Genomic DNA, 27,047 nt, shown 5'->3' on the forward strand with positions numbered 1-27,047 from the left:
TCCATGAAATAACTTGATTTATTTGCTCTTCCATTTCCTTCATTCTTTTATATGATGTGTTTAATATACATCTCATCTGTTGAAGAAAGTTAGACATCCAGGTAGTAAGACACACTTGAAAATGGTCAGATGCACCAGACAGCATCAAAATCTGTTATCTCTCGTCAAACCAGAACATGGAGTTCACCAGGTAATGATATGTAAATGAGGTCAAGATAATTCTAAGATGGTTTAAAGATGGCATACTTCTCTAAATCATTCTTAGCTTGTTGAATCTACATTACAGTCAATGAGATTTTCTTGTACAGCATAATAACATGCACAAAGTCCCTGCAACAATGATGAGTGGCATCGCGCGGTGCAAAAGTGTTTGACCCAGACCCCCAGGTAACGGGTTTGAAACCGCTGATTTGCCCCAATGTTGTGCCCTTGGGAAAGGCACTTTTCATACAGACTTTCCTCACTTAACTCAGGTGAAAATGAGTACCTAGCTTCTGTTAGGACCATCACTCAGATATAGGAACTTAAATGGAGGTCCCATGTCTAAGGAGAGCCACACCTCGAGTATGTTTAAGAAAAAAAAAGAAGGGGTCCTTCCCAGTGTGAGTGTTTCAAGACCTACAGTCCTATGGCTGCACCCAGGGCAATAACTGTCGTATTGAGGTCACCTGAGCACAGCGCCGAATGGCAGCCGACCCAGACCCTTGCGATTTAGCTCCGCCAAGTGTAAGCTTGTCACAATTCAGCCCCTGGCTGTGAAGAGAGAGTAGTCGCCCAGCCAAGGTGTATTTTCTATGACTAGCTAAAGGGACAGGTGAGACCAGATGAGGTACATTACAGGTAAGGCATGCATGTATTCTGTGACTAGGGACCCAGAGGTACTTACTTGATACCATTGAAGTAGCACACTGCCCTCATGTCTTCTGGCAATTCTTCTGGTGTGGGCCATGAGAACGATGACATGACAGGAACAATATTGCAGCTGCTCTCAATGGCCGCAACAATCTCCTGTAAAATACATGGACGAACATTCCAGTCTTATATACTACAATAATAGTACATGGTGTAGTTATGTTTTCCCCAGTATGGAAAAACATTGTTTTTGCTCAGATATGTTCTTTTATTTCTTCTTCTGTCAGGAACCAATCAGACCTTGAAACTGCAGGATATTAGCTATTTGTAAATATGGACAATTTTGTACTGGCACACAATATTATAGTTTGGGCCTAATGGTATACCCTGTAGTATTGTCTGCGAGTAAATTGTAGCTTGATAAATGTAAAAAAGTAAAACATTAATGTTGCCTTTCTAGTTTTCTCATTGTTCTGTAGGATGCAATTACTTAAATTGTATAACATCAACACCTTACTCTCATAATTCTGGCAGGTATCTGAAGTTAAATATATGAAAAAAAAACTATAACTCAAAGATATCAGTTATAAAGCATAATTATAAGCAATTTTCACAAAGAACACATATGCACACTTCAGATATCTACTAACGGGGGCCGCCCTAAGACGGTCCCCGTCGTAAGACGGTACGGATTTTTTGCTGATCTTATTATCCATAAGTACACCGTGTTTGTTGCCACTGACTATGCTGATTACAAACTTTAAGGTAAATAAACCATGCACACAGCTTTAATTTGCATTCCAAGTATACTTTAACATATTTACTTCATGTTTTTTTAAGAGCAGAATTCTAACAGTAATGTTGACAGTGCTGAATCACTGCGGTCACCGGCCTCTGCGTATTGGCGGCTCGTGTCGCTAACTATACGAACTCATCCAAGCAGTCACACAACTGCCATGATACACATAGATAAATCTCCATAAAACACTATGAATATGGGTCTTCAAATGTTTGTTGAGTAGAAAAGCAACCAAAAGGAAGCGACATAAACATTGCCACCATTGTACTCCCAAGGGAGTGTGGCCGTGAAGGTGGCAGACTAGAGAACGCTCCAAAGATTTATTTGACTGTAACAAATGATTCGTGCTGTCTATGAAAATAAGACTTGACAGAGAGATGTAGATGATATTTTCATATAATCAGACAGAGTTTTGTTGATGTTGGCGATGTCGTTTTTTCGTAATGGGTTTTTTAGTCGGGCATTCACAATCAGTGCATTCAGCCCATTGCCCGTAAAACATCAGCTGGATTGTTCTAGGTACAGCCTTCCTCATGTGAGACAAGAAGCACATACAGTCACGATTTTACTGTCAAAAGAAAGCTAAAATATCATACTATTAATTTTTTTCTGTGTACTTAGATTTACCACTTACTTCTGAAGAGAGCAAAATATTAAAAAAAGCGTACCGAGTTAGGCACACTGTCCAGCGTAGCACAAAATTGGAAGGTTACATACACGAAATTGTCTCTCAGTGTTTGCCGCTTGTAACACGCAGCGCGAAAGGTTCATGAACCACACGAATGCATTTCTTATTCAAGTATGTTGTTCAAATCTATGAGTAAAAAATTCAGTCATCAAAATTTGACCACTCTCAGGCAACTAGCGATGGAGCGCCATGAGTTTGAGCGCAAGAAAAAGCGTACCGTGTTGGGGCACCTCCCGTTAGGTGTTTGAGAAGGCCTCAATAACACAATTTTTTTCAATGCAGCTGTCCTGTGTCACCAAACTTGTCTACAGTAAGAAACTTTTAGTTGGTATGCAATGATATTACTGTCTGGGAAGCTAAAATCTGAAAAGAAAAACAACACTGTCATTTAGTTACTATCAATTTATGCTGTCGTCATTCTGCCTGTATGACGACAATTGATTAGCTATAGCCACAAGCATACCTTGATGCAAGACTTTTTATAAATTGTTAACAGTCGACTTGCAGATAAAGGTAATTTTCCACATGAAGAGCAGGTAAGTTGGAGATTAATCAGAATGACGTCACAAACATCTGTATCAATCAACCAATGTATCTCCTGGACACTTTGTGGTAAATTTTAGACAGTTGTTAATGTTTTTATAAATTTGTATATCATTCTAGAGCTGATTTAGAAGTAAACCCAAATTTCGCTAAAATTTGTTTGATAAACTCACAATTAGTTTTCTGCAATTATTCTTTGTTTCCAATTCTTTTTAATCTTGCTCAAGTGCATCAATGTACATGAAGTAATTGACTAAACTTTTCATGCACAGCTCCTTTATCACTGGAAAGAAAACTTCTCAATTTACATCTAAACTTTCAAATTGGCAGCTGCAGGTGATTATTTTATTGCACAGCGCACTAGACTGGTAGCGTGGGTACCATCCGGAATCAAAGTAATTCACTCCGGTGTTCATTATATACTATATACAGTCGCTTCTAGCTCTGACATTCATTATACACTACATTTTGTATATAATGTCGCTTTTCTGTGTTTCCGTCTAGGAACGCGGACCATCTTAACGACTGGAATCGTCCAAATTTTGGACACAGGCACTGATTGGGCCCCACATATGAGCGAATTATGGAATGGGTTCAAGAAATCATTCGAACAGGTGTTCCAACACCGGCCAAGCCCTCCATCTGCTTGTGGGAGGGCCTGTTGTCATCGAACGAATGCTCTAGAACCTATTCCTTGATTCGCTCATTAACTGATATTAGCACCAAACCGTTTGAATGTGCAGTCTCCAGACGGATAGCAGAAGCGAACATAAGAGTGAACTACTATCCAGATGGTACCCACTGGCTACTAGACTGGCGCTGCTACAGTAATTGAACCACTGCACGTACAACCATGTGGGGCTCTGTCAAAAGCAGCTGGCTTTAATCAAATTCTAAATGCCAAATGATTCAGGGTAAAAGTTTTAGGCTTGTTAGCTCCCCAACAAAAGGTTGCATGTCACAGTTAATAGGTTTTTGTCTATGAGTTGTCAAAATCTATTGTTGCAGGTAATCTTCAAGTTATGTTCAAAGTAACATTCTGAGTGCAAACAACAGTGAAGCAAAATAATGAAGATACCGGTATATGCATTCAAACACCATTGGTATCCAGCAACAAGGATCCGCCTTGCTGGCACATTGTAGAATTAACATTGAACTTTGGTACCCACCCAAAGCCCTGGGACCAATAGCCAGTGTGTTAAAAATTTGTAATGAAATTTATGATCATAGCAAAAATTTCAGCTTAACAAAAAAGTTCATTCTGTCAGTTTGCATATATGACTTATGAGGGAGAATGTGAGGTGAGTCACCAAAAATCTTATTAGTATAGTAATCAAACAAATTTCATAAAAAGTGAATTTTGCATGATGCTTTTAGATTGATCATCAAAGGTTGTATGGATCATAGAATAGATCATATACAATTTTGGTCCCTACACTCAATGGACTCCATAGCAAGCTGGGGCCTACATGATTCAGTTAAGTATTCAAAGCTCAAGCTATATCCTTATAAAGTTAATTTGTGCTGCATGTATTAAGAGAGGACTCAATACTGCTGCAATAGTTGACACAATTACAACAAGTGACCTTCGGTAACATATACAGTGTGATGTAATTATGGTTTCTAGGTTGGTTTTCTGTGGTGTGTGACAATATGTTTAAATCGCATACAGAACACATCACATCGACTTATACCAAAAACTTACTTAAAAGCTAATGTACCTATTACTGTCAAATGTAAAACACAATCCTGTACGCATCAACAGCAAAATCAGTGTCTCAAAAAAACAACACCAAATGAAAAATATTAAAAATTGTCAGGGATACCCCAAACAGTTGATCCACAACGCCAGCTGTTGTCCTTACATCACACAATACTACGACCAACATCTGTTCAATTACATCTGTAACTTTGCCGCATCAATTACAACTACACTATGCCAACAAAATACTGATAGAACAGCTGACAACATGCATGCTAAAAGCAGCAGAAGAATCACACAGCATGTTTGGCAATATCCAATCATCGCAATGCAACGACAGAGTATGTACTTAATATTTATCGTAACACTGGCGCTGGCCAATGCAAAGCGCTATTAAGCCAGAGACAAACATCTGTTTAGGGGTTCCTCTACTGCGACAGCTGTTCTTGCATTAGACAACACAACGTCATACATTTGTGTAACCCTATCTGCTTGGAGGTACGTTGATTTACCAAATGCCAAAACCACATATTCTGTTCCACAATACCGAACAAATAAGGGTGATTTCTGAAATTATTACCGATTATCATTATCGATTATAACAACAGCTCCCATTAAAAAAGAAGAATGTGCATTATCGTACAGACGACATGCCAAACCACATACATTGTATGAATGCAGCAAACGGAACATAGAGATACAAGTGAGAACACTCAAGACATAGACAAATTATAATACTCTGTCGACGGAGGTTACCCTCCAGTCACAGAGTAATCTTCTGTTTGTTTGTTTGTTTGTTCCTTTGTTTATTCATACAGTTGTGTGCCCGTCACAGCTTATCAAATGGGCATTCTTCAATGTACTCCAGATAGGAGTGTTATTTTCCGGTTAATATTTATCAATCTTAGAAAGCAATAACGAAATGCATACTATTTCACATTACACGATTAAGTACGAGACTAAAGTTAGGTGCGCTACGAAAAACAGTAAATATCTTAACTTGAAGTTCATACATGCAACATTTGATATCTTTGATGCTGCGTTCACCCTGTGGCATTTTGTTTAGAAGCCCATTGTACAAAATAAAGATACTTTCAAGTGCTGTGAAACAAATTGTCTGAAAAGGTCTTTGAAAACTCTTCAAAAAGCAACAGGCTTCTTCAATCAAAGTCTGGAAGATAAAAGGAAAATGTTTTGTCTCTTTGAAAGTTTTTATCAGTTTCAAACAAAATCTCATTTAAATTTCTCTTTGTCCCCAAACCCTATACTAAGTCATATAAACCATTGACTTTCTTTGATTTTCACCACTGAGGGCTACATAATAGTACAGTGCTTCTTAATGTCCCTTCTTACAATTCCACTGGGTATCAATAGACCACCTGTTGACAAAAACTGTGACTTTAAAGACATTCAGCATCATTCACAAATCTTGGAGGTACACTTCAGAAACCCAGATGTTCCAGACAGGGACTGCCTAAACACCTCAAAAGACCTTAAACGACCGCAAACAACCTCAAATAACTCTAATATGCAGTATGCATGGGGCAACAACCTTGTGTGGCACTCTGGATACATTGCTTATGCATTTATGAATTTAAAAAACACAGCAAGTCCAAAGTATTTACCTGTTAGTCATTTGAAGTTAAGATCAAAGCCATTTGAGGCTGAAAAATACAAGTTGACAATGATAAACTTGTGCTATGCTATAATCTATGAACCACTTATAATTTATTATAACATTCATAGTTTTAGCAAGTAATACTGTTGTCTGTGGAAATTTGGTTGAAATCAACTACAAACTCTAACTCACTTCTTTATGTTTTCGCTATTGTCATTTTATTAGACCGATAACCCAAAACATGTGGATGCCTGCTAATAGAATTTGTTCTTTTTCTAATTTACCAGTCCAAAAGGAAAAATAGTAACGCTAGTTCACCTTTATCCGTGGGGTAACCTTATATCTGTTGGGTTGCTAAACGTGGTATCCAGGGATATCAAGTCGATGGACGGTAGTTTCAAATTGTCTTCAAAGTATTGCAGTTTAAAACCACCATCTGTCAACTTGATAACCATAAATTTGTTCTTAAAAAAGAATGGATAAAGGTTACCCTACAGATAAAGGTGAACTAGCGTTACCCATCCCTGGTCTGTGTTCCATACAATACAATGTACATGTTCAACACCTGTAGGTTCTAAGGGAAAGATTTTGCCCTTTGGAAAGCAACAATGTTGCAGTATGATTTCAGAAATGTAAAAGTATGTCACACTCATATTAGCTATTGATAATTACTAGTTTTTATATTATAACTCAAATAACACAGTGGCTTTCAAAGAACATTTCACCTGTATGTTCGTTTCAATTCCTGGTAATCAAATGAATTTGAAAGCAATCCTACCATTTGAGAAGGCTTATGAGAGTGGTCCTACTAGATTTGGCATTTGCAATGGTCACAGATCCCTTGTAACATCCTTTTGTAGTTACAAAATCAAAGCCTGCTATAACCCTTTTTAAATTAAAAGGTATGGATGACTTGCAAAGCTTTTCAAAAGGATTTTAACTTCCTGTTATCAGTGATTGTTGAGCGGATGTAGAGTTTGTAATCATCTGGTAGAGCTTATTCATGTATGATGGCAAGCTAGAACATTAGACATTAAAGCAACACACCAGTACAGCAATGCCGTGCTAGTCTACAAGGCCCTAAACAGCAAACTACCACCCTACATGCATCAGATGTTTGTGTACTGCAGGGACCAGAGTACACGGACAACCAGACAAAGCACAAGTAGTCAACTGGTTGTCCCAAAACCGAATCGAGAGACCTTCAGAAGATCAATAGCCTACCGTGGCCCCTATGTCTGGAACAACCTACCACCAGACACACGTACGGCTCCAAATCTGACCAGCTTTAAGAGACTCTTGAAGTAAAAGTAATTGACCAAAATGAACGGACACGGACTATGAACACTGATCCATCTGCACCACTATATGTTTTGTACAATGTATGTGTAGTGATATAGGTTGATGAATCTAATAGTACTCAATGTAATCTGTATCTGTACTATATTTTATATGACCCTGACCTCCCTCATGACCTCAATGAAAAGCGGCCTGCTGGCCGATTTGAGCTTCTCATGAATAAACAAAGGTTCAAACAAACAAACAAAGACTTTCTAAGGAACATTTCTGAATTGTAATTGGAAAGTAAGACTTTGTGGGCAAAATGAGTTACATGATTGTACTTACCTGTAACCATGTGTATATCTTGTATTTCAATTGACATACATTTTTCAGACACTTACAAAATAACTATGCCAACAGAAGGAAAAGCTTGTTCAAGGATGGTTACCCTGGGTACCATCTGGGTACTAGTAGTTCGCTCAGTATGTTTGCTTCTGCTACCCGTCTGGAGAACTGCACAATTCAAACCTTTTGGTGGTAATGTCAGTTAATCAGAGTAAATTAAGGACTCGGTTCTAGACCGATCAATGACAACAGGCCCTCCTGCAAGCGGACAGAGGGTTTTTCGGGTGTTGGAATGCCTGTTCGAATGAGCGCTTGAACCCAGTCCTAATTCGCTCATGTGTAGGGACCAATCAGTGACCTTGTCCAAAATTTGGACAATTTCAGGCGTTAAAGTAAATGTCAAAGTGAGAAGTGACTGTATATAATTATATACAGTCACAAAGTGAGAAGTGATTGTATAATATTATATATATACAGTCACTTCTCACTTTGACATTTATTACACACTGCATATACAGTCACTTCTGTATAATATAACATATATATGTATAATAAACACCAGAGCGAACTACTTTCCGGACGGTTAACCCAGGTAAAGAATGGTTGCCCCAAACATAAAAATTGCCAATGAGCATGCATTCATAGCTTATCAGGTACAAACAGACAACTGTCAATCACAGTTTCATCTCACCTTTCTCACCCAGTCCTTTCCTTCTGTGTCCGTGATGCATCGATCAAGGGCATCTGGTGTCAGTACAAGGATGAAGTTCTTGGCTTTCTTGACATTCTCCAGAAGCTTGTTGTCAAACTTTCCTGCTTCCAGCTTCTCAACATCAATGAAGACATTGAACCCTCTTAGCTGAAGGTGGACCTTCAACAAGCTACCGATTGTTAAAAAACGTGAAGGGAAAAAAATCAGTTACATTATAAGCACATAACCGTATGGTTACCTACATGTATTCTATTTAAAAACATGGCAGTTAGTGTAATATATATATAGGAGATATCAAGTCAGTCGATCTGTGGTTTCAAACTGCAATTGAAACCCGACTATCCATTGAAATGATATCCCTAAGTACCAGACGAAAGTCTTAAAATAGATTTTAATACTATATAGGTTACTCTACAGATAAAGGTGAACTGGCATTAACAGAGAGAACCTCTGAACTTTATTTTTTTCAGACTGAATGATTAGAAAGAGTCATCAATCAATCATTATTGCAAATAATCCCCCAATTGAAAATAAACTAGTTATTTTAATGTGCAATATTCAGGAAGTTCATAATCAAACAGTAACAGTCATTATCATAATACCGCCACTTATCATAATACTGCCAAATAAATCTGCAATGAATTTAAGGAGATCTAGTGGTGCATCTACAGTTATTCCCGAGGTATGCACACCTCGGACATCCACGTGTTCAACACATTTTTAAAAAGGCTTTGATAACAATGCATTTGAAGACAACAAGACCAAAAGTTTTCAGTTCCTTTTTGGGGCAGGTGAGCTCATCGTGGGACGAACACACTGTGAAGTTCATCACCAGATTTGTAGATAATAATCACCTGACTGTGCTGACGGCACAAGACGAGCATGATTCAACAGCAATCTTGAATTTCTGTTGGTGACCTACAACTTGTGCAAAAGTGTGAAGAACCGTTTCATAATAGCGCGGATCTATGGGTGAATGGGCCAAATTGAACGTACGCCACCATTTTCCCACCATTTTTATATCTACGTGCTAGCGGTAAAGTTTTACGTCATAGCGGTTGTGACGGACCAAAATTAAATGAAAATTCTTGACAATATACATCTGTTTTATCATTACTTTTTGTATGCTCATGCAGGTTTTTGTTTTGTGCAATTACTAACAGGGAAGGAAAGAACAACAGAGGATGTATAAAGGTACATGGTGGCAGTTAATCGTGCAGCGTTTCTTCCTGACAGTATTATGAAGCCCTCCCTACCACGCGCCCCTTTTCCGTGCAATTCCCCAGAGTGGTACAATTACGATATTACGTTTTAGCATCACAAGAGAGACAAAAAGGATACACAGAAGAAGAGGCATAGGTAAGCTGTGACAGCAATATGTATCTGGAGAAAATGAGGCCTACATCATTTGTCAAATTAGTGTCGCAAGAGAAATTGCCGTAAATGTGGTGGTATTATGGTAATGGATGTTATCTCTTCTCTCCATTCAATCACTGTAAGTTGATGCCATATATGTGCCACAGAGGTTATTGCTCTGAGTCATGTTTGTACAAAAGCTTTGGAAATCGTTGAGCCTAAGTGCCATACATGTACATCTTATATGTTCACAAGTTTGTATGTACAAAAGCATTATTGATCATTGAACCTAAGTGCCATAGAGCTTAAATGGTCAAAAGTTAGCAAGTGACCGTAGGTAACATACTTTGTGTCGTATTTAAGGTTTCCGACACATCAGTTGCAACAATGTACATGTATCTTATGCCAATGATATGGACAATCTCACATCATGCAACATCTGCTTGCCAATATCCAATTTCCGCAAGGTCTAACTCGCCGAGATAACGCACACCTGGACCATGCAATACCAAAGGATGTAGGCCCTGGGGTGATTTCTAAAATTACTATAATAACAGCTACCACAAAAAAATATGCCAACTACATACGAATGCAGCAAACAGAACATAGAAAATTACTACAGAATAAAAAAATTAGATGCAAACACTCATCACATCCACCACCAACAACAACAATACTCTGTTGATGAAGGTTACCCTCCTGTCACAGAGTAAAAATCATTGAGCCTAGTAAGTTTTAGTTAGAGCTTAGATGGTCAAACTTTGTTCCCTTCGTGAAACGAAGGGTTTGTTTTGAGTGCTGTTTTTTTTGTGAGAGGGACGTTTGTCAGCCTGATAACTGGGGAAGGCATGGATGGATTGTTTTGATATTTGGTATGTGGGTAGGGTTAGACATGACGAAGGAATGGTAGGAATTGCGTTACGGCAGGGCGCTCTAGCGGAGTGTTATTGTACTGCAGCAGAACTTCCGGTTTTGATTTTTTTTTTTCGGGACATGTTTGGGTGATGATTTTTAAGTGGTAAGTAGCTGTATAAATGAATAGTAAGGTGTGTAAGTTTTGGCCACTTTGGGGTTTTGCTGGGGCGGTGAAAGTCATTCTTGTGTTAGGTTTTGAGAAGGAATTATGGAAGCAGGGGTCGATGGATCGGAATGACTGTAGGTATGCAGATAGCTTAGGTAGTGATGTACATAATTGTATGATTATTATGCAAATTAGGAGGTAATTAGCAGAATGCAATAGGTATGTGTGCAAACCGTTGTAGGGTACGTGTCTGTGGACAGAAAATCTCATGAACGGCATGACAGATTGATCTGATATTTGGTATGTGGGTAACTCTTGAGACAGTGAAGAAACGTACGTGGCGTTTTATCGTTTAGTGGCTTTTGACGGTTTTGCCGGGGATGTTTGTAGTTGGAAAATAGGTCCGGCAGTAAACCAGTGTGGCTATATTTGGGTGTAATGGCGTAATGGTTCTATATTTGGGTACTGACGTAATGCTCATGCCCAAGCCGACTGCAATGGTTATATGTTGGTTGTTACGTCATGCAGTTGTGCATGGACCTACCCGACCCCACAGGAAGTGACCCCCAAGGTCATAGTTGCGACAGACGTTTGTATCGAAGACTACAAGAAAATGGTTTATAGGGATAGTACATTATACATGATGGGGTGTACATGTATCCCATAAGATTTGATAATCTGTAGACCAAGAATAAGGGTAATGATGATATTGTATACAGGGGCGTATATCATACGTTTTAAAAGGGTCTATACACGTAACAGTTACTACCGGTACAATACATTGCTGGACAAAGTTACGTAAAGTTTATGTACGAAGTGGAGCAGGGTTAAGTGTTTTTCACAGTAACTTGTAGTCATTGATATGATTGTTTATAGGGACTGTACATTAGACATATGGGATACACAATGTAGTGGACTGCATTGTGAAACAAAGAATGTTACATCATCATTGTTGCAAGCAACAAGTCGGCAATAATGATCTCTACCGCAGGAGTCGTATATTATACGTAAAGGGGGTTGTACAAAAAACTATTATTACTTTGTGGAAAGGTCCATGCAATGTATCAAGTCGTCAATATTTGTTTTATCTCGATAGTCCATTATACACATTGGAAGTATAGAACGTACTAAATTGCGGAGCTAGGCAGCAATGTGCATATTTAATATCTATAAATATCTTTTTTTCAGTTACAAAATGTAATACATGTACGTTTGACTGTCCTGTTATGAAATGCTGCGGATTAATTAATTGTGCAAACTAGCCCCTGGTTTGCATTGATAGAACTTGATTATAGAAGGCATCCCCCAAGTTATCTAGAGATCAAAAATCACGACGATCCGTCAACCCTTCCCATGTTATTACCCTCCAAAGGGATGATGCAATTGCGCACGCGCGTAAGACTTGGTGTAAATTCCGGGAATTTTTACAAAGGCCACAGCAAGTAAATTTTATGGATGACATCCTCTGCAGACTGCAAAAAAAGTGCGATAGGGTGAAAAAAAAACAAGATAGGTGAAAAAAAAACAAGACAGCTACATTTTCAAAAATACTGGCACCATAAAGTTCTGATGACTGTTGTAAAAAGAATGAAAGGGACAAAACATGGCATCAGAGCCAACAAGGCATTCATTCCTGTTTTTAAGACATGCACTGGTATGGTAAAAGTGACACTAGTGTCGTAGACTGGCATCATCAACAAATTTGGTAAGCACACTCATAGCTTCCATACCCTGTATATCCAATAAATTTTATTTCTACAACTACAGTCCTGGGTACCTCGCAAGTGTCACTTGTACAAGTACAATCATTAGGCTACAACACAACATATTTGCTAATTATGGTACTTTATCGTCATGTTGACGGTCCCTGCAGAAGAAAAAATTCTTGTTTTTTTTTCTGAAATCAGGCGAAATTTAATGCACTCGCGGATGTCATCCATAAAATTTACTTGCTGTGGCCCAATCGGACATACTAGTACACTACTCAGTTAGGCTAGTATTTCTCTCTTTGTTAGTTACATGTGTCTTATGTTTGAGTATCTGCTAATATGAAATGAAGTAGGCTTATAAACTGTCCTCATAACCTATGCAAATTAGCCCCTAATTTGTATGATAAAATTTGAGTATGTAAGGCATCTCCAGAGCTATCTCACTCATTCGCTCGCTCACAGTCCATGACAAAAACTATCTGCATTCCAAATACCATGACAATCTGTGAACCAAATTATTCCACTCCAAAGCAACTACATAGGCTCGGAAAAAATCCTGTAGAATTCCGGACAATTTTGCCAATCGGACGTATCATATACTGTTAGGCTAGCCCCTGAGATGTCTATAAAAAAAACACCCTCAAACCACCACACCCTCACCCATTTCACGAAGGTTGAGTTCTGCAAACGCTTGTATTCATTTTATTTTGATGTTCCCTCACGGTGTGTCTTGGTGAGTTACCGTACTGCCAGGATCCCCTAACTCTAATGCTTTGCAACCGAATATGGTCAGCCTTTGTTCACTTATTCTGAGTTCCATCCTATAGCTTGTTTTATGAGTATGAGTTTTATGAGTAACTCAATGAGTTGTACTGTACTGTTAGGGTTTCCCATTACAAAATTTAACTTCAATGCCTTGCAACTGCATCAGATGTTTCCAGGCTTTGCAGGTCTCAGTGAGTTACCGTACTGTAATGGTTTCCCAGAAATGGTTTCCCAGGCGAAAAATAGAACTCTCTTGATATGAAGTGACAAAAGGGAGATACATGTACCTTGCTAATTGTGACCCAGTCGCCCTTCTGTAGCTTATGAAAACATCTAGTTTGGGTGCAATGTTCTCCTTTGATGGGCTGGATGTCTCTGAGGACAGCGGGAACAAACCTGTGGACATTTGACAAAAATGTTTCAACCATTTATAATTTATTGCAAAATTTATTGAATTGTAAAACGCGAAGTGAAATTGATATAAAAAATCATTGAAAAAAAGTACAAATGTCATCAAAATTAACAAATTGATCAGAAAAAACAACAAATGTTAAACAAAATCATAACTTACGAGATCCAGCTGAGAAAACAAAAGAAATCAACTATTATACATATTACATATTTTTAAACATGATAAACAAAAGAATTGAAAAAAGATCAATTGAAAATCATCTGATAATGACAAGAAAGTTTCTGCCAATGCATTCAATGCAGCTATAAAATATGTTCTTGATAGGAAATAATTTGTACAATTCTAATGCATTCTTCAACAAAGATTACACAGTCATACATTTTGACCTAAAAAAAACCCAAAACATAATAAATCAATTGTAGATATACGCATAATTGGAAGAGCTGCTGGCTCACATAATAGCTGCCAATATAATATGCAGCTACATCGAAATATGACATCTTGAAATGACAGAAAGATGAAATCGTCAACAGTTAATTTCAAAAGTAGACCTTATGTCAGCAAAGCTTTCTTTCACTTGAAATGTGAACAAAAACGTCATTAATTTTTCAGCATTTGATCATGGAAAAGCTGTCAAAACATAGCAATTACAGATGAATATTTGAACTTGACCACGATTGGCTTGTCACGAAAGATGTATACCAATTTTAGCAGTGACATTTAAGCATCGCTACACAGTTCTACAGTACCATGATATTATCATACCTTTTATGGCATTTTGAATTTTCATGCGATGAACACCGTTGACTATCCCACAATCCTCTAGTAGGTGGTCTTCTGTGAGCCACTCCAGCGTGGTTCGATCAATCCCACAATGCACCATGTGATAGGTGTACTGCATGTACTCGGGCCCCACCCTCCTCAGCCAACGTCGGAGCTTGGTCGAGTCACAACTAGAGTAGTCTGCACTGGTCTTCAGCTCCACGAGTTCTCTTAGAAACCTGAAAAGTGGATTAAACTCTGACGTTGAATGGTTGGTTACCGTAGATTTCTGATGCATTTTCAAAAAGTTCCTTCTACTACTTTTTACATCAATTTCACACACCTGTTTTGTCCTCCTTTTCACAATGTGATAAATTCAAATTACATAGAACTGAAATAAACATAAATCATGATAAAACTGATTCCAACCATACAAAATCATTCACAACACAACCAGGTCTAAAACTTTAAAAGGCAATACAAATGTATAAGAAAAACAGTTGGGAATTGTGCCAACTGAAGGCAACATCTTTGGAATGATTTGTATACTAAGTTTCAAGCTAAGTAGGTAGACTGACAACAATATATATGTGCTTAGCATTGTTAAGGAAAAACCTGCAACTAATATCTCTCTTTATCATCAGTATCTAACGGGGGTGCCCTAAGATGATACATGCCCTAGGATGGCACAGATTTTTTGATAATCTTATTATTACCTTTGCCAGAATGGCTAAGGTTATGTTTTGGGCTTGTGAGTCTGTGTGTCTGTGTGTCTGTGTGTCTGTCTGTTAACAGCGTAACTCAAGAAGTCTTGGATGGATCCCGATAATATTTGGTAGGTGGGTAGGGGTCGGGAAAACGAAGGTCAAGTTCGATAATGGGCCCCCTAGCGGCTTGCTAAGGTACTGCAGCAGAACATCAATTTTTGATATCTCGTGTTCTGGACATGCTGTGATCATAATTTTTAAGCGGTGGATAGCCCTTGAGGCAGAGAGTAAGTGCTGTGAGTTTGGGCCCCCTAGCGGCTTTTATGGAACTGCAGGCGCCGGTTTCCTTTCAAACTTTGGACGAGAATAACTCTGCAACGTGTTGACGGATCGTCATGATTTTTGGTATGTAGACAGAATGAGTGATGACTTACATAATGGTATACTAATTATGCAAACCAACAGCTAATTTGCATAATTAATGAGGAAAATTTATAAATCCACTGCATTCCATGATAGGACTTTAAAACTTGTCACATATGTAGCTGGGAAGGAGAGAAATGTCGATAGATATCAATTATGCAAATGATGGCCTCATTTGCATAATTAATGAGAAAATATAAAAATGTTGACGGATCATCATGTTTTTTGGTATGTACGTAGCGTAAGTGAAGGCCTACATAATGAGATACCAATTATGCAAATCAACAACTAATTTGCATAATTAATGAGGATATTTTATAAATTCACTACATTCCATGATAGGACTTTAAAACTTGTCACATATGTAGCTGAGAAAGAGAGAAATGTCAATACATATTTTTCATGCAAATGATGATCTCATTTGCATAATTAATGAGAAAATGTGAACGTGTTGACGGACCGTCATGATTTTTGGCATGTAGATAGCCTAAGTGAAGACTTATATAATGTGATACTTATTATGCAAGTTAACAGCTAAGTTGCATCATTGATTAGGAAAAGTTCATAAATCCACTGCATTCCATTATAGTACTTTCATCAAAGTTGTCACATATGTAACTGAGAAAGAGGGAAAACAGTAAGAGGTGTATTTAAAGACTTTGAAAGAGAAAAAATCAAGAATGGATCAAAGGATCATCATGATTTTTGGTATGCTGATAGCTTAAGTAATGCTTGATACAATTTGATATCAATTAATTGTAACTTGGGATCTAATTTGCATAATCAATGCCAAAATTTTATAAACCAACTCCAAGCATATAATTATAAAGAAAATGAAATGAGTAACGCATCTGTCCACAGACATCATTCTACATAACGTGGAACTCTAGTTAAGAATAAGTACGCTTGTTGTTGTCGTGAAGGTCGCAGACGAGAGAATGATTTGTGACACTTACAATGAGGTGAGAGGTATATACAGTCACAATCTTATTGTCAAAAGAAAGCTAAAATATCATAGAATTTAATCCTTATTTCTGTGTACATGTACTTAGATTCATCACTAAGTTCTGAAGAGAGCAAAATTTAAAAAGTGTACCATTTAGTTTACGGCACACTGTCTAGTGTAGCACAAATCGGAAGGTACACATACACGAAAACATCTCACAACTTGTTTGCTGCTTATAAGGCACAGCACGAAGGGTTCATGAACCGCATGAATGCATTTCTTATCCAAGTATGTTCTTCAGATGAATGAGGTTAAAGATTTATTTATCAAAACCTGACCACTCTCTGCAACTAGCAATGGAGCGCCATGAGTTCTAGCGTGTGACAAAGCATGCCATCGTAGGGCACCTTCCTTTATGCAAGTCATTTTATTTGAAAAGTGTAATTGGTTGATTGAAAAATAGATTGGGTAATAAAATTTATTCTGTGAGAATATCCAATTATGGCTACTAATTTGTCCCCAGAAAGTTTTATTAGGATCTGTGTCAACTGTGTGTACATGTATGTGTGGTCACCAAATATGGCAATTTCAATCACAAAGGCCCCCTACATAAAAAACAGTAAGTTAGTAATCATTAGATATGGAGGACTGGAAAGGACATATAGCTGCAGCTGTGTACCTTCAAAGCTCATGCTACGTCATATGATAGAACACACTGGTGGACCTGTAGAAACTGCATGCAGATGTAGACACTGGTGCAACAAAGAAATCGTCTAAAAATCTATCTTCTATCATAGGATATACAATGTAGATGTCAATCAATTATAGTATACCTATACAGCAACTTAAGAATTAGGGAACAGCAATCAAAAATTAAACTTAATAATTAAAAGAAGATAGTGTTCAGCAGCCTCCTTTAAGTGAGTTGTTGCTTAAGGTTACCTCTATATCTGCAAGCACTTGAGAATTGATCCATTAAGTTCTGGAGATTTTCCCATGTGGTGTCGGAGGTGGCACAATTTAGTGTCAATTTAGGTGTAAATACAGGCACTATCAGTGGGGAACAGCCCTCTCCAGTTCCGCTGAGGGTCACCAAAGCTTAGCATTTAAATCCCGTAAATCTGTGTTCCCGCCAGGTGGGTGATTTGGCGTCTTTTGACATTCTTTTTTTGGACTGGACTGACGCCTCCAACTGTGCTTAAGCTGGCTGACAATTGGCTGAATTTGTTGAGCATCAGAAGGTTGCCACATTTCAACATCGTCCACAAGTTGAGCATATTTTTTGCATGAAATCATGCTGCTACATTTCACTGGGCTCAGTGACTTGTGAACATTGGCTGATTGCTAGAAAATTGCACAGTGATCAAGAGGACAAAGGCTTCGACTGCCTGCGCTCGGGTAACTTAAGGCCTGTGACAAAAACTTCTGTTGAACAGGAAATTCTAAAAACTCAGTGACCGTGGGGCCAATACCATAATGTAATGTTATATTGCGACAACAGGAACTCACTATATAGGGGGCACACTTTTGGTGAGACGAATCAATGCTAACTATATTAGATATTGATCAAGTGAGTATTTATCAAATATTGAAATAGGTCAATGGGACTAAAAAAAGAGGCTCCAAACATATGTTGACTATTGAGATCAAGGCCGTCGTTATGGCAGATAAAGAAAAATCCACTATGGTCAAGTATGTCTTTTATGTGATGTAACAGACTTTTGGTTATGCGTAAGCATATGCTTTTGAGATAATAATGCGTCAGCTTGAAGCCGAAGGCGAAGGGACATATATCAGCATCCAGTTGTCTAAGCCTTAACCAGTATTTGACAAGACAAATCGACATGTGGACATTTTCGATCAGACAGTTGGCATTTGAGTAATCCTTTCCTCATATTTCGCATCCGTAGAGCATGATTGATTTAATGCAAAAATCCATAATAAAGCTTTTATGGATATTTGCGAGCAGATAATGGGTTTGATACTAAAAACTGCTTTGCATGCTTCCAGAGTGAGCTGCTGCTTTGCTAACAAGTAACTGCCAGATGAGGATAGTTGCAAACCTACACTGTAAATAGCAGTATGCGATTTCTACATTTTCAGAGCTGGGCAGAAATTTTAGCTTTCTATATGTGCGTCCTGTTTTATTAATAATCTAAACCTTTGTTTTCTTTATTATATCAACTTGCAATTTTCATTGCGTATAAGATATGTTGAGATTTGTCCAGCGCACATAATGATTGTAGACCTTTTTTGGTTTCCGAAAACATGACAACATTGTCTGCATAGAGTAAGCAAGAAACAAATACATTACATGTAATACTATGTAGAAAAGGAGGGCCATGAAGGAGGGCTATATTCTGGGCTATATTCTAACATTTAAACTAACTTGTTTATGAAAAGCCTGAGGAGTGTGGGGCTCAAGTTACAGCCCTGCCTAACCCCCTTGTCTGTAATGAAGGGTGGTGTTAGACCTGAGGAGGTTTTAATGTACTAAAGGCGGCCACGATTTTTCCCGCCAACCTCTGCTTGGTTGGTGGGAACATCGGTCGAAAAAAAAAATTATGAAAGGAAAAGACGGTCACAATTTTTCCCACTGACCTCTGCTTGGAGAGTAGTTTTAATGTATGTTTGTGGTTTGGAATACATGGACATTTAAGATTGTTGAAATTACCCCCAGCTGTTCTTTTTAGTTTACATTATAGGCTTCAAGCCATACACAATCAAAAACCTTTTTAAAGTCAACAAAACAAGCATAAACCTTAAGGCATTTGCTATATAATTAGTGTTGTACTTAGAAATTATTGATTCAATGACAAAGATATTGTCATTTGTCCCAAAGCTTTTTTCCGTACTCTGCCTGGTTAATGAATATAAGAGAGTGTTCATCTAAAAAGTTTGTGAGGCGGGTGTCTAGGATTGCTGTGAACAATTTAGCCAGACAGCTGGTGACAGAAATCCCTCTGTAGTTGTTTGGATCATCTTTGGCGCCACCTTAGTGTATCGGGGCATAATATGACTCGAGCACCGTTGTTGGGGAAAATAACTGGAAGAAATGAATAGATTGAAAAGCTTAAATTGTTAAAGGACATTTAAGGACATGTGAGGCACATTTTAACTTTGTAAGGTAATGGATTTGAACTACCCTCCAGTGTATACTAAGTGAAAGTTTGCAGTGATCAGTATGTTTAACGGGTGGACGTGGAAGAATGGGGTGTTTTGGAGTATATACTGACTCAGAGATAGTTTCGTTTGCTAGGATAATCTACTACACTGGAACCGTTTGGCTGAATAACCAAACCAATACTTTTCCTTTTAGATCCCTGAGCATTCTACAGTTTAAAATTCTTAGTTTACTATTTACGCAAAGATCTATTTAAAACATTTGCCAAAGGGGGTGGGATTGCCTGTATTCTTCTTATTGCATGGGAATGGGTGATCTGTATCATAATCCTCTGGGAGTGCATGACTGTGGATCATCGTCTATGATGTAATCTTTCAGGTCACCCACATAATGCGTTCAAGTCTCCCCCTACTATCACCTCACCATAGATTTGCTTAGCTATTTCATTTTCAAGTACTTCAAAAATATCATATGTTCTACAGGATTGAATTGTGGATCTATTGCAGGATTGGACAAGTTTTCTAAAATTCACTTGTCACATTGGGCAAGTACAAATGTACCAAAAAAAAACATCAACTTGTCCAAGCCAACTTCTCCCTTGCCCGAAATTTCAAAGTTGAGGGGATAAAGGATGTTTATAAACATAATTACACAAAAAATTATACTAGTATAAGTTAGAGTTCATGTATTTTGGAACAATTTTGGAGCTTTTTTTCCCTCTTTGGTGGCAATAGCTGGCAGTGAACCAGGGAAAAACAACAACAAAAACGTCAGCACATGCAACCGGTAGGAATTTTCTTGCAAGGGGTCACACTCCTGGAAAAATCTTACTTCAATTGGACAAGTGGGGAAGGACATAAGCTTGCCCTATCGTCGCTTTCACTTGCCAGGGACAATCGGACTATTGGACTTGTCCAAACCTGTATTATGGATATATTGAGCATACCTGAACTGTTTGTTTGTTTGTTTGTTTATTTTTATTTATCCAGGGGTACATGTCGCCTGGCTGGCGTTTTTCAAAGATCCCTGGGGGGAAACCCCGTACATACATAACAGTAAACGATAACAATATAAAATCAAATAAATGGTGACACAGCAAGAATTGGCAAATAATAACGTAATTCAACTAAGACAAAATAAGGCAAGTCAATTGTACAACATTAATCCTAATATAACTCAGAAATCATAAATGAAATCAATTAGGTAATGGGAATTTGCATACCAATGTGAACATAAAAAAAGGCATGACAGATTGCATATTAAACCATGTGGTATTCTGCTGTGTAGATGGTTTTGAAAGTGGAGATAGATGATGCTGTTCTTAAGTGTGCAGGTAGCGAGTTCCACAAAGCTGCACCAGAAAACGAGAGAGACTTCTTCTTGTATTGTAACCGTGTTTTTGGTAGTTGAAGCCCCCCCTGTGTACTGTGCCGGGTGTGGTGAGAGTGTGTGTCAGCAGATGTAGTGAAGAGTTGGGAAATGTGTGGAGGAAACATACCGTTGAGAGCCTTGAACATGAAAACAGCAAATTTAGCTCTTCTGTGGTGCTGTGCAACTGATTAATGCAATAGGGGCCACAAGTTTGAATGGTCAGGCGGCTGTCAGACTAGACAAGCGATAACATCAAGAGGAGCAGACTATATAGGATGCCCCTGCATTGAGATCTATTGTTCAGCCTGAACTGACTAATGAATAGATGATATGATGACCACATGTTTGAATGGGGATGGACGGTTGTCAAGCCAGACGTCTGCGATCATTATCAGAGGGGCGAACTTGAAGAGGATGGATGCTAGACTGATATACCTAAGAATAACATTACTCCCTAGAGCTGTTCCACAGGAAATGGCATGGATGGATTTTCCAAGGTCAGATGTACAATTGGCTGCAAAGGTCTCTTAGGACTGATAGGTTTCCTCTCAACCAGTCTGATACTGTGTTTTCTCTGAGGAATTCAGATCTAATGTAAAGATAACAAAGTTCCATAGCCTTTTTTACACTTTTTTTTTACACTGTTTTGGACACATATAATGGTATTGGAGGGCAGAGCCCATGCATCCCTCCCCTTCTGCCACTATTCATTTTATTATTTCTTAATCAGACCCAAGGCCCAAAGTAAAGAAAAAAGAACAGTATACAGACGTTCAGATATGACATTACATTATACATTAATTAGTGTAAAAACGTTGGGGAAAATCCAGTTCACAATACTAGTACGGTTAGTCCCGGCTCTGTGAAAAAAACTCGGAATTGTGTAACAATTGGGTTATGCTATTTTAAGATGCAGGGACAAGGTAACAGAGGCTATTAGGATATAACGTATTTGAAACAAAATTAGATTTGGGCCATAGGTCCTAAAGTAGAATATCCTATTATATAATTACATGATATAGCAACAGGGCAAATAAGGTTTTTAATAGGAAATGGGCTTCAAAGTAAAAAAGACAGGAACCGATTTAAGTTTCACTTAGTATAGAATAGACCACGATGATTGATATCACAGCAAGAGCAGTGACATGTTTTACTACAACATACATTGTATACAGTACAGGGCAGACATTGAAGTTACAACAATGTAGGGCTCACTGTGTCCATAGGAAAGCATGTTAAAATACACTGAATGAAGAGTCTGACCCATAATTCAACCTTAAAAATTCTTCTCCACCTGAAAGTCACTTGGGTCTAGTTTATTTTAACCATTCATCAAATAAAACAGGGTTGTTCAGCTCATTCTCCGAGAAAAGCTCGCTATTTGAAAGAAACCGCACCTTTGATGAGCCTAGTTCCCTCCCAATTCAGTAGCACCCAACAACTAAACTAAACCAACTAAACTGCTGAACAAGAGAACTTAGACCCTACCTGTCCTTTCAAACTCAAAACGTCTCCAGATTGGGCAAATTTCAAGGAAAAGAAGGATTTTCAAGGAATTTAAGTGGCACTAAGATTGTATTCCCATTTTTGTGCCCTCTACTGCACAACGCAACTCTAAAGTAAGCCCTATATCTCAAGTCTTGAAATTAATCATCACTTACTTATATATTGGTCTCTGTAGTAACATAGAAATGGCTTTTTGGACAGCCATGCAGTCATGTAATGGAACCTTGCCATTGCTTGCATTTCCATTTACATGTAAGCACACTGGCCGGGTTACCCCTACTCTTCTCAATGAAATGGCTATTTTATTTCTTTTTTTTACATATCAGTCTTTTTATTGTTTATAAACAAAATAATTTTACAGAAAGAAAATCATGGCAAACATACAGAAAGTAAATGCACATGTGTAACAACAAAACTGAAACTTAAAATCCAAGAACAAGAGAGTATGATCATAAAATGCCGTGAGAACCCTTCTCATTATACAGGAAAATAATGGAAATTAACTAGATAGAACAATATGTAATTTACCCCACTTCCCAATGTGTTTCTGAATCTTATTTTGTCTTTGAGCAATAATGAATTCTAATTTTTGAAAATAGGAAACAAATGAAATAAAACCAGATAAATCAACACGTTTTCTGCGGTACCTAAATATATAACATTTACCTAAGAGAATAATAAGATTTGACAAAACTGGGCATCGGTCGCTTAGATCACCAAGGACAGTATTGAAAGCATTCATATGTAAATTTGTATTTGTCAAGTTGAAAAACCAATCCTCCACTTCAGCCCAGAAATTAGCTACAATTCTACAATCCCAAAATAAGTGTATAATTGTTTCCTCCTCTCCCTGACACAGACTACATAGTGGGGAGTCTATCAGACCCCAGGTGTATAGTGTTTTATTTACTGTTAAGAATTTAAAAAGCATCTTAAACTGAAACATCCTTGTATATGATTGTATCAATTGAGAGCTTGTAAGGTAAGCTGTAAACTTGTCTCCATGGGATAGGAGTGTTAAAAAGTTCCTCCCAAGACAGCTGTATTCTATAATGGCTATTTTATTGCCAGTAGGTTTCTTTTAAGTGTAGTTGGGTTTGACACTTGAGCATTTTGTTAGATGCAGAACAGTAGAGTCAAAATGCAGCTATGTACTGTAACGAATGAGCAGAATGCTTGCAATTTTCCAGTGACTTACCTGAGATGTTATCTGAACTACAGCTGTATAGTTACTCATAAAGACGTGAAATATGTTTTCCTTACACAAAGGCATAAGTTAGAAGCAAATTAGAGCAACACAAGTTTTCACTGCAACAAATTAAAGTACTATTACCAACCACATCAGTACTCAGGTAAAAATAAAACACATGATGAAGCCCAGAAAGTTTGCATGTCTTTCAAATGACTAAAGTTGGTGTGTGGTTTGCTTGAATGTGTCTTGCACCTACATGGTACTGAAGCGCCATCTATCACCCTCAACCAAAATTACAGCTTGAGTTCCAGATGGTACATGACATACATTATCATTGTGCTTCTCTGCTTATATCTAAAATTATGTATATTTAGCACTATGCATTTGTGGGAAAGAGTATAAAAGTTGAACACACACAAGTCCCCTGTTATTAACTTCTGGTCAAGAAGTCAAACCCAACCTGTTTAGCCAACACTAGTATTAGTCTAGAGTAGAATATTGTTTATAACTGTTCATTGTCACTTGCATATCTCCTATGTTTATACCATGCACTTGCAATTAGCCCTGGGCATGAACTTGCAAATAAACTTCTTCTTCCCTTATCTGTGTGTGTGTGTGTGTGTGTGCGTTCATGTGTGTACAGCTGTGTAACTTCATGTGGCTATAGAATAAGAGATGGGTGCTGGTCTACATTAGGGGTGGGTACCGATACGGTGTACCGGTACAAAACCGTTTTTCTTATTGGACCGGTCCAGAAAAAACGGACCTAAACAATTCGGTGGACCGGATGTTGGACCTATTGGAAAAGGAATAGATGTATATGATCAGACATTCACAAATTTTTGGGCTTACCAGTTGAGGAAAATAACAAGAGCGAAGTAGACTAGGGTCTATAGTCATTTCTACCAAATTTTACAGTCAATTGTACAAAGGCAGTTAGCCTTGTAGTATTTTAAAACGCCGGTGGGAGTCAAGTACTCCACAAAACAGATTTCTTTGTAGCGAACAGAACCATTGTTTTGAATATCGTCAATTCACAAGTCTTCACATACTGAATCAGGTCCAGGTTCAGGTCCGGACCAGGACCTGATCCTCTGGACCTGAACCGGACCTAGACCTGAATTTTCTGTACCGGTATCCACCCCTAGTCTACATGTATTAGTTTGGGAAGGACTTAAGACTTCGACTAGCATTGTCATATGATAGCTAAGAATTCTGTACCTTTTCCTGATAAGACTGTTGGACATGCTGATATCATCCCTTAGTTGTTCATCAGTTAGCAGCAACAGAAGGTCTCCGTCAACCTGACTGTCCTTGAAGGCATCCCTGAGAACAACATGGAGGTGGTCTCATGTCAGGGCTCAAAATACCACCTGCATATGCAGGTTAGTGCAGGTAAAATTGGAGTTGTGTTGGTGTCTGCCTGCACCTAACCTGCATTGGTCCATGTGCTGGGTTTTTATACATTAATGTCCAATGATGCAGTTGTGTATGGATTGTTATTAGCTACACTGACTGTTACCACCTATCAAGTATAAAAGAAAAAAAAGCAATGGTTCCTGAACAATTTTAGTATGATCCATACTTCTTAAATTCAGAGTGGTGCAGGTAAAACTTGTAACATGTCCGGTGCAGGTAATTTTCAATGTTACCTGCACCAACGCCGGTATGCAGAAAAAAGTATTTCGCATCCTGCTTGTGGAGGTTCAATAGTTACCATCATTATACTGTTACCTTTTTCAGCAATTATTAAAACAATCCTTTTATCAGATTTATAACAGGAAAGGTCTGAATGAAGAAGCCTAAAAGTTTAACTGTACTACAAGCTTGGTGTCACTAGTGTCATTGAAATGTTCATATAATCATGAATGCCCATAGTAACCTTTTGTGGAAAATCCCAGATCAAATCTAAGAATGGGTCATGTAACATGATGTTAGATACACAGGGCTCGAAATTCTTATTTTCTGTGGGTGCACCCAAATATTTTCTTACGTTTAATCATGTAAAGATATCAAAGTATACTAGACTATTAATAATAATAAGTATACATCATATTCTTGACATCTAAGTGTTAGAAAGATGATAAGAATGTCTGTCAAGGTACTTGTTTAAGAATTTGATATGTAAATAAGTTTTGTTATTAGGTTTTAGGTTTAACATTCTACTTAAATTTAAGTGGTGCACCCAAAAATTTTTTGGTGTTTTTTTAAGCTACACATGTAGGTGCACCAGTGCACCTAATTCCCAAAATGAATTTCGAGCCCTGATACATGTACGTGTCACAAAATCAACAAGCATTAGAAAATGTCCCATGTCACAGTGCTGAAATAGAATGCTATATGAATTGTAAAATAGCATCACCATTACATATAGCTTTAGGAAGATTTCAAATGGACATGACTATGGTATGCTTAAATAATGTGTAATGCTAGTTCGCCTTTATCCGTGGTGTGACCTTTATCCGTTGTCTTTAAAAACAGCACATTTAGGAGTATTACATGTACGTCTGCGGACTGTGGTTTCAAATTTGCAATATTTCCAAAAATGTTCCGATTTTAAACCACCGTCTGTCGACTTCATATCCCTAAATACGTTTTTTCTGACAAACATCGAATATAGGTTACCCTCGGATAAAGGTGACCAGTGTTATATAAAATGTCCAATAATCTTTTTCAAATAGTATGATTAGAGTAGCTTAATTACTATAATAGATATTCTACAAGTACCTGAATCCACCAAATCCGATCTGCTTGAGCCAAGTGAGGACGTCATCAGTTGACCAGGTGGGTACAGACAAGGACAGTTTGGACGGGATCTCCTCTCCGATGATGGTCAGCGCTTGGACAGCGAACCTGACGGCAGTGGGGTTACAGGAGGAGCTGGCCACTCGGATCAGGGGACGGACTGCGCCAATCTCGTAGAACACCTGATGGCAGGGAAACATACAATATTATGTTTGAACAATATAATAATTGTTATTGGTCATTATTACTGTGCAGGGCTCAAAATACCACCTACATATGTAGGTTAGTGCGGTTAAAAGTTAAGCTGTGCAGGTATTTCTGATGTCTACCTGCACCTAGCCTGCACCAGACTTTTGAGACTTGTCCTTGTAATTCCTAATACATAACTTAAGAAATGGCCCGATGAGGACAGTGATCACTGACAGCGTTTCACTTTTGTATTTACTGAGTACATCAAAATATTCATGA

At 38.0% G+C, this 27,047-nt stretch overlaps 1 protein-coding gene across 1 annotated transcript in view; it reads right to left on the reverse strand.

The window, feature by feature from the left end:
• The window catches only part of LOC118425817 (NAD(+) hydrolase sarm1-like), a gene marked incomplete at its 5' end in the record, with an annotated part of 61,183 nt that extends 34,422 nt beyond the window's left edge, over positions 1 to 26,761 (reverse strand). Inside the window, 7 exon segments of the mRNA XM_035834915.1 lie at positions 887 to 1,008; positions 8,520 to 8,709; positions 13,679 to 13,787; positions 13,963 to 13,971; positions 14,569 to 14,804; positions 25,056 to 25,160; positions 26,562 to 26,761. Coding sequence (XP_035690808.1) covers positions 887 to 1,008; positions 8,520 to 8,709; positions 13,679 to 13,787; positions 13,963 to 13,971; positions 14,569 to 14,804; positions 25,056 to 25,160; positions 26,562 to 26,761 — 971 coding nt within the window.
• Positions 26,762 to 27,047: the final 286 nt, after the last annotated feature.

This window comes from Branchiostoma floridae, chromosome 11 (assembly GCF_000003815.2).
Source record: "Branchiostoma floridae strain S238N-H82 chromosome 11, Bfl_VNyyK, whole genome shotgun sequence".
NCBI lineage: Eukaryota > Metazoa > Chordata > Leptocardii > Amphioxiformes > Branchiostomatidae > Branchiostoma > Branchiostoma floridae.